General features: G+C 38.6%; 1 protein-coding gene across 3 annotated transcripts; it reads right to left on the bottom strand.

Annotated features, from left to right (window-relative positions):
• Nucleotides 1-2642: 2642 nt before the first annotated feature.
• LOC113461293 (pentatricopeptide repeat-containing protein At4g21065-like) lies at nucleotides 2643-9075 on the bottom strand. Of its 3 annotated transcripts, XM_039133327.1 has the most exons (4): nucleotides 5680-9075; nucleotides 3513-3635; nucleotides 3189-3301; nucleotides 2643-3086 (listed from the first exon to the last, which is right to left on the bottom strand). In XM_039133327.1, exon 1 carries the CDS (start codon nucleotides 8937-8939, stop codon nucleotides 5982-5984), a length of 2958 nt encoding a protein of 985 aa, XP_038989255.1. In that variant the 5' UTR covers nucleotides 8940-9075; the 3' UTR covers nucleotides 2643-3086; nucleotides 3189-3301; nucleotides 3513-3635; nucleotides 5680-5981. The 3 variants fall into 3 exon arrangements, with proteins under 3 accessions (XP_038989255.1, XP_038989256.1, XP_038989254.1); XM_039133328.1 differs by having other exon boundaries at nucleotides 2643-3385; XM_039133326.1 differs by having other exon boundaries at nucleotides 2643-3301.
• Between the last annotated feature and the right edge of the window lie 379 nt (nucleotides 9076-9454).

Here is a 9454-nt window from a genome sequence, read left to right as displayed (position 1 = left end):
ATTCCAAGTTAACGACAAAGATTAAAAGCTGGCTTAATCACGAACTACACAAATATCATAATTATGAGGTGCTGGGTGACCCATGACTTGAAAGACTTGCAATTGACCTTCAGTCAGAACAGATGACCCATGACTTACCAAGACAAATTTCATATCACACTATTTTTTATCTATATGACTGTTGGATGGAGCTTGGCGTCTCCCAGCTCCGCTCTCACGAGGACAAAAAAAATCCCAGACCTTCTTCCAAAATCCAATTCCATTGTAGAAAACTGACACGACCCATATTTCGTTCAGTGTTCCCTCACTTTCTCCCGATCGCGTCGCCCGCGATCCCGCGGAGGGGGGGGGGGGGAGCCGGGCGCGGGGAGTGGGGAAGACGGGAGCCGGGCGCGGGGAGTGGGGAAGACGGGGGCGGGGGGGAGGGGGTGATGTGGAAGCCGGGCGCAGGGAGTGGGGAAGATGGGCGCTGGGAGGGAAGCAAGGATGATAACGTCATTTTATATTTTTATTTTATTTTTAATTAATAAAAATATAATTTTTTTTAACGCCGTTAGAACAAACGTTATGTTATGCTAGGAATATTTGTACAATAATAAAGTTTTACGAGGGTATACATGCAAATATCAATTTTCAAAGAGTATTCATGCAAAATCTGATATTTAGAAAGATATCTATGCAAAAAAAAATTTAAAATTTTTAATAATTTTTTTTTTTGTCAGCTTACTCATCCAATACTATGGTTTCTTCACCATCTAAGTTTTGTCATCTTAAATATGAAATTATCCTTCCTTTCTAAAGCTTTTTATGAAATATTTTTTCACTTCTCTAAATTATTCCATTCTATTTCTCCTCCTTTGTCTGGTTCTTGGTTCATCTATTGTGGGTGCAACTTTTCCTTCTCTGGTTCGGAGTCTTCTTCTCCTTCTCCCGCTGCAATAGGGTATGTTTGGCTAATGGGCTTTTTCTTCTTGGGTCGGCCCATTAGCCCAAGTAAATCGGGCTGGGTAGTTGCGGGTTGGGCTGGGCCTGGCTACTTCGGGCCGGCTCATGAGCCCAAAATCTGGGTTCTTACGCTAATAAGGACATATTTCTTCTATGCTTTTTCTCAAAAAAGCAGGCATTGCTTAACGAAATTTTGTTGATTAACATGCTTTGAAGGGGCATTGGTCATAACCTATAACCTGGTAGCATTAATTTGTCTCGAGATATTAACCTCAAACAATTCATAACCTTTAACCTGTTTAGCTACCCAAACATTAGAGCAAAATCAGTACCATAAGCTCCTAATTAGCAATGGTACAAAATATGAGCACTATTATGCTATATCTCTTAAGAGACTATCAGTGCAAGCTGCTTAAATCTAATATTCAGTAGGATGATAAAGATGTCCAATCAGAGAAAGATACTACGATAATCTGCACTATATTTCGCATTTATACCTTCCTGTATTCGCATGCTTGTTCTGTTGTACATACATGGAATCTACTCATCTCATATAAGTTTGTATATAGATTTTATGTTAGAAAGTTTAAGATTCTAACTAGCATTTTCTTTAATGCAAATTAGATTTAGGCATTACATGGCGTGTCTTTATTTATGAATGCAAATAGTAGCCTAACTGATTTAGATCATATTAAGTAAAACACATGTGGTAGTGAATGGAGTACATAATAGATATATGTTCATGCGAGTTGTTTTAAAATATCTTCTTTCAGACTGATTTGAAGCAAAAGGGATGACTTGGAAAACAATGAATCAGAATCAAGTTCCAAGAAAAGGTCCTTGGTGTAATTAGCACAAATAAATTTCTGCATGCAATGCAAAAGTAATGATTTTTCAGTCTAATGGAGAGGGACAGATGATCATAAAAATCTACCACAGGATATTGATAATGAGATATACTTTCCAGAAAAAGAAATGAACATAAAGACACAGTATCAATCAAGCCAATACAATTGATTGAATATTGAAATAATAACCAATTGTGAGATTCTTCTAAGGTTGCATATTGAGATTTTTGCTTTCAAAATTATGTACCTTTAATGTTAATTATAAAAAATTGAAAATTCCTTTATTAAGAATTTTGGCAGATGTTTAGTACTCATGGGAGTGTTTTAAGAACAGACAACATAATTTGAGGCCAAGAGTTCTTTTACTTTTGAAAATCCTAATTCCACTACAAATATACAACTGCTATTTAAGAGTTCTTCTGTCCTGATAACTATTCCATAAAATAAAAATCATGAAAACCATGATCTGTCACAGTATTAGCAATTATGCCTTAACTCACAAACATTAGCATGAAAAAGAACAAAGAAGATTTATAGCTCATAATTGAATTTATTATATTATTTTTTTGATCTAAAGGTACATACAAATATTTATCCAAACTTAGAATCTCAAAGTTTGAGCATACCTAGCAGGGGGGAAGAGATTCCTGATAAAAGTACAGTTTCCAATTACAAACACACTATATGCAGACCGGAAACAAATAAATATCATTATGGCAGAATACTACAAAGACTTTCAAGTTGTTATCCATTTGAGGATCACATTCTTGGACACTATCATTTTAGGAATAAGGTGCCCCCCAAAACCTAAAAAATAATGATTGAAAACCTTAAGGGAGAACATTCAAATTTGGCCAGAATCTATGTCTATTTCATATGCTGTAAAGCAAATCTACCAATATTGATTTCATTACAAGGCATTAATATATGCAAACAAATCTAGCACACTTGTCAACAAAAAATAGGGATTTTTGCATAAATGGCCCATTTTATTTCCATTGTTGCAGATCTGAGGCACTTTCTTTTTCAGATATAGCCTTGTTTCAAGAATTCTGGACACTTTTGTCCCTGCTCCTATGGATACAACCACTCAATGTAAAAGGAAGTGCAGGTAGCACTCAACAATTATGTGCATTCAGTATAAAATTATACGTGCATTGACTGCAAAAAAAGAAAGGTGCATTAAACTCTGGTCAAACATACATTTGAAATGTATCTATGGGGCAGGGACAAAAGTGATTAAAAATTTCAAAACTCAGCCACTCCTGCAAAAAGAATAAAAGTGGTCCAGACCTGCAAAAAGGAGAATAAAGGACATTGTTTTTTGCAAAATTTTCTAAGAAATATCAAAGCTACATTAGTTCCCAACTCATAACCAGTGGGGGTGTTAATTACCAGCAGTATGCAAGATTTGCACGCATCATGAAAGATGAACTTTTTTCCCAAAACACCCCACAAGCCATGGGTCTTGTGGTGCATCTCGCCTATTACCACCAACCAGCACCCACCTATGTCAGAGAAAAGGAGCCACCATGGTTAATGCATCTCCCTTTGAAGATATGAGCTAGATAGAAGTGATACAGCACCTAAATCTGACCAGAGGAAAAAAGCATGAAAGATGTAAAACATAGGCTGAAAACATATTGTGAATATTTTTCCCTTGGAAATCAATCGAAATCATGCATTTTTTAGTATACATTTTTATTTGATCATTGTTACCTTAAGGCCATGGCTTCCTTGAGGAAGATAACTGTCACATTTGACCCAAGCAACACAGTCAAGATTGCAAGAAAACTTAGCATGGCATTCTCCTTGATTATTGTCACTCTGAAAGCCGATTTCCTGCAAGGACAGAAAATGGAATGCGTATATACGTTAGGTGCCAATTTCATAGTAAGAGCACACCAATTCAGCAAACAAATAATTATAAACCCATGAAGACACAGAAACATATATGCATGCACAAAGATTAGCATGATTTATACCCAGCAAACATTTCATAGCTCATGACATTCAATTCACTAGTCCACATAAAATGGGTCCATGAAAAGTTTGGCTCCACTTCGAGTTAAATATCTTAAATGACAATTATCATATGCAGACTCAGCCTTAACTGTGCCATATAAGAGAACATTGTGTTCAGCTCCCCTAACTAGTAAAGAATCTTAATCAACATTGTTCATGTGCAGATTCGCACTTTTGTAAGTTATCAGTTTTCTAACAAAACACAGTGTAAAAGCCTAAGAAAGTAGCCATTGTGAATTATAAGTAAAACAAGTTCATTCATAACTCATAAGACAGCATCTATAGGAGTTTATAAAGATGAACAACACTGAAGAACTACAAATTATCTCTAAACGGATCCCAAATTAATCCTTACTTTTTCAAAAGGAATAGAAATCAAAGATACTTCATAGCAAGAATAAGTTTATTTTGACTACAACTCTATACCATTTGAATCCTAAATTATCTATAAAAAGGTATCTAGTAACCAATAGTGATGACACAGACCAATGTAGAAAGTCAAGGCATGCAAGTTTGAGCTATTTAATTTAACTACAGTTAGAGTAGATATAACCATCACACTTCCAGTATGAAACTAAAGCAATCTAAAAGGAATTATGTCAGCGCCATATGTCCATACCTCACTCATTTTAAGCCCATGGTGAGCAGCTCTTTTCTCTAGGAATGGCCAGTCAAATAAATCACCATTATAGGTAACGTAAATACCAAGCTTCACTTCTTTCATGTGCGAAAACCACACTTTGAGAATATCACAATTGACTTGGGTATACCAATAGATTCAAATAAATTTCCTAATGAAAATATAATGCTTGTTTCAAAGCACATGGAAGAAATAAAAATAAATAGCCTATACCTACCAAATATGTATAATGTTTTCCTATAAATCGCTTCAACTTATACTGGCTTAGCAACAGCGCATTCATCTAGCCCTCTTATATCGCACAAATTTATTTCTGAAGTCTAAACCAATCCTCTCTCCACATGGAATAAGAATTTCTGGTATGCAAAAAATTGTTTTTTTTCTTACCCCTCATCAAGGGATCCCACTCCCAAAAGTGATCAATGTGCTCTATTTTGTGATCTAGAATCTATGTACTGTTATTTGATATAATGCTTCATTGAAGGAGGTCTTTTGTTTTGAAAAATTGAAGACGCTGGAGTTAGGTTTTCGACATTTCCATTCTCTCCAGTAGACTTCTATAGCCAAAAACATGGTAAAGTGGTCTTTTAGATCTTAAAATCCATTTGTTTGATAAGCATCCCTAGCTAGATCTGGAAATGGGACTGTGTATAGCTCCTCTTTACCTGTTGATGTAAATGAGGAGAAGGGAAGCAATTTAATACATTGCGAGGTAGTTGTCATAGTTGTCCTAAATTGCACTACTTGTTTGGATCGACCGAGCATACTAGGAATATATTATTTGACTGTTTCAGAAAAAAATCAACTTACTCTTGAATTCTTCCTTAGCTGAATGATCCTATGAGTTATCCTTAAACAGCTGTATAGTTACTCCTAGGATACTGAATCTGCTTCAAGATTTGACTGACAAAGATTTCCTCGAAAAAAGCAAGAAGGATCTGGCCTGGCAAAGCATATGCATTCAGGACATATTTGCTCTTTTTTTTACTCACTTGGATCAAGATATAGAAAGCATAATTCTTTGCTAAAAAGTAAGCTTTCAGCAGATAATTTTTTTTGACTAAAATGTTATTTCGTTTTACAACAATGTAATTTTATTTTACATAAAGGGGATAAAATTATCTGCTGAATTATCTGCTGTTTTCAGCAGATAATTTTGTCCCCCTTATGTAAAAACTGATTAAATCTTAAAGCTGAGGTGTTTGAGATGAAACCATTTACCTCGTTGGATGTATAATGAAATGTAGAGTATCTTGAAGTTGTCCAGTGATGCTAATTTCATGGACATTAAACCTTTGAACCATCTTGATTTGGTTTCTTTTGCCTTCACCACATTCTGATATTCAGTTTTGACTTTAACATATGTTTCTTCCTTCAAAAATCTTGAAATATTTGACATTGATATAAATTTTCAGCTCTTAACATCTAAAAGATTTTAGTATACTGATTCTCAGATTCTTCTGAAACAACTTCCTTGAGGATTGATTATATACAGTTGAATTGAATGTTTTAATGTTGCATTTCTACCATCTGTCGCTGCAGCTACATTTACCATCTTTGAAACAGTGGAACTTGCAAGTGTCCTTGATGACCACTTCTCGCTCCACAAATGTTGAGATAAACTTGCAAGCTAAGTGGCATGTACCACACATCCTTGCATTTGTAAACACTCGAATTGGTGTCCTGTGTGGTAAGGAAACAAGCCCATAAGCCAAGGCCATGAGTTCAGTGTGATGTGTGTTCTTTCCTTCGGAGTCTTCTGCATTGTGCAGCCAATGTTTCTTATCAGCAACATAACCTAATTCCTCCATCATCCTTGACACCTCACCTAATTTGTCAGATATTTCCATTGTAACCATCTGGCCTGGCACAAACTCATGCACATTTTCTCTTATTTCAATCCAACTAGAGCACGTCTTCAAGCTCCTCTTTCTAACCCTTGCAACATCCTCCCACTTGCCTGATGCTAGGAGGACCTGCTGGAGCAGTGCATTAGTTATAAAATCACTTGGTTCAAGTTCTACTAGCCTCTCTGCTGCATGCTTTGCAACCTTCATATTTTCATGTACCATAGTCGAAGAAAGAAGAGCCTTCCAAATTGGAGCACCAGGTTTAAAGGGAATGACACTTTCTATGAAGTGCTCTGCTTCTCTGAGCATTCCGACTTGGCTCAAGACCTCGACCATGCAGCAATAGTGTTCAGCTGATGGGTTGATCTTATAAACTTCAGTCATGGATATGAACAAACGGAATGCTTCATCTACTAGTCCCATTTGAGCACAGGCCTTCAGAACAGAAACAAACGTGTCGGAATTTGGGTTCTTCCCCTTCCTGATCATCAGCATGAAGAGCTCAAGAGCTGCAGATGGGCACCCATTGTGCACATTAGCAGAGATCATTGAGGTCCAGGAAGCAGATTTCCTTTCGGTCATCTGGTTAAAAACATTGATGGCGTGTGCGAGATTTCCACAGTTGGAGTACATTTTGATGAGAGCATTGCTCATATAGGGGTCAGAGACTAGTCCTCTCTTTGTGATATAGGTATGGGCTTGGATCCCCGCATTGAGTAACAACGTACTCCCACAAGAATTCAGAACAAAACAAGCTGATGCACGATCAAGTTGCCCATTAGAACGTTGGATTCTGTGGAACAGCTTAAGAATTATTTCATAGTCCTTTGCTTTAGCAAAGGCTTTGATTAATGAACCCCATGAGATCTCATGTTCAAAAATCGGCGAGCACAACTTCAAAGCCTGCTGGGGTTGGCCTAAACGTGAGTAAAGGTTGATGAGGGTGTTCACAACTGAAACATTTGATTCGTAACTGTTTCTGATTATATGGCAGTGGATCTCTTTCCCACTTCTATGACTTCCTAAAGCAGTGCAAGCTAGAAGGGCAGAAGTATAAGTGAATTCATTATCTTTAACATGATCTAGCTGCATCTTCCTGAAGAGCTGGAGAGCTTCCAAAAAACGACCATTCCAGCAGTGTGCAGCGACGATAGCAGACCATGGCACCGTGGCCCGGTCCTTTGTTCCTTCAAACACCGTGAGAGATGCCTCAAGAATCCCACACTTGGCATACATATCAATCAGTGAGCTGATCACATATGCATCCAACTTTATTTCAAGTTTCATAATGCAAGCATGGATCATCTTTCCTGTTTCTAAATCCTTTTGCATAGCACAAGACTTCAGAATGCTTGCCATAATGAACTCATCAAATTCTGTTCCCATGGACTGGAGGCATCTGAAGAGCTTAAGAGGGACCATATTACTGCTATAATCTGATGTCTCATGATCAATACATTTAATGTACATATCAAGAAGAGCACTGGTGACATGGCTATCTGACTCAAAGCCAGCTCGGATAACATACCCATGGATTTTCTTACCATGATTCAGAGCTTTCATACTGGCGACAGCCTGAAGGGCGCTGCCTAATGTGAATTCATCACAATCTGAACCTTGAGCAGTGAGTGCACGAAATAGCATCAGGGCTTCTTCGTCATGGAGATTGTGAGTGTAGCTGGTGATGGTAGTATTCCAAGAAACCAAATCCTTTTCGAACATCTTATCAAAGACCTGCCTCATCATGCCCAGTTCTCCTGTTCTCCCATAGAATTCCATCAAACAGTTCTCCAAGAACAAGCAAGAATTGAAACCCATCTTTACTATGCAGGAGTGGATCTGAATTCCAAAATTGATGCAGCCCAGATTTGCAGATGCTTTCAGAACAATAGACAAAACAAAGGCATCGAACTGGACTCCAGCCTGAGCCATCTCGCTGAAGAACCTCAGAGCCTCCTTGTCGTGCCCATTCTTCACATATCCACTCAACATGGAGCTCCAAGAAACCAAATCAGGCCGCTGGATTCCCCAGAAGATCCGTGCCGAGTACTGAACTGATCCACAGCTTGCATACATTGTCACAAGAGCATTGGCCACAAACAAGTCCTCCATATAACACAACTTCAAGATGGAGCAGTGTATTTCTCTGCCAAGATCAAGACGTGCTATCGATGCACAAGCACGCAACACCACAGAGAAAACAAAAGGGTCTGGTTGCAGACTAGCGTCAGACGGTAATTGGAGCAAGCGGCGGAACAAAGACATGGCCTCGATAGCAGGGCCGTGGAGTGTGTAGCCAGACATGAGGATGGTCCATGAGACGAGAGTCTTGTCGGGCAATGCATTAAATAAGGCACGAGCTTCGCGCATCCGACCGGCTCGCGTGCACTCCTGGAGTAGGGAAAGGATGAGGTGGTCTTGGTCGAGGTCATTTCTGCGATCATTGATGCTGGAAGTAGCACCGACTATGGTGTCATTGGCACTTGTAATTGAATGGACACCAGGTGAACATGCTGCTTTCAGGGAGATGGGATCTTGTGGGTGCCTGCAGGTAGACTTCTTGTACTGGGGACGGTGGGAAGGTGGGGGCGGAACTGGGGAGGATGAGGTGCAGAGTAGAAAAGGTGGCATGAGCTTGTGCTGTTACCCAGTTATTCTCTGTGATGGCAGCAAGCACTGGTAGGCTTGGATTGCTTCGCTTGGTGGTGGAGAGAGCAAGATAGAAAGGGGATGGCTCGGCTGCAAAGGAAAAAAGTTAACCAGTTATTTTCTTTTGGTCTATCAAGAGGATAAAGCAGGTTCAATAGGGACCACTTGATTCATAAAGTTCGGGACAAGGGTAGCGCGCTGCAACAAGATATTCAAATGGAATGACCCGGCTCCAGCGGGCCTTTCTAGACTGCAGATGGTCTGGAATAAAGAAAAGATAGTCTGGAATAGACCTGATTTTGCCAAACATGTTTGGAAGACAAGAATTAGTTATTCCGAGAACAGTAATTCCAAAAGGTTCTAGAATAACTTTATTACTGGAGTAGGATTCTCCCTTATTCTCATTCTCTCTTTATTTGGACAAAAATAACTTCAAACCCCAGTACTTAATCCAAATTAAACAAAAAAAAATCAGCCAAACAAGAAAAAGGTAATAA

Source organism: Phoenix dactylifera, chromosome 14, assembly GCF_009389715.1.
Source record: "Phoenix dactylifera cultivar Barhee BC4 chromosome 14, palm_55x_up_171113_PBpolish2nd_filt_p, whole genome shotgun sequence".
NCBI classification, from domain to species: Eukaryota; Viridiplantae; Streptophyta; class Magnoliopsida; order Arecales; family Arecaceae; genus Phoenix; species Phoenix dactylifera.
The sequence above is the reverse complement of the archived record's forward strand: the minus strand, read 5'-3'. Positions and strand labels throughout refer to the sequence as shown.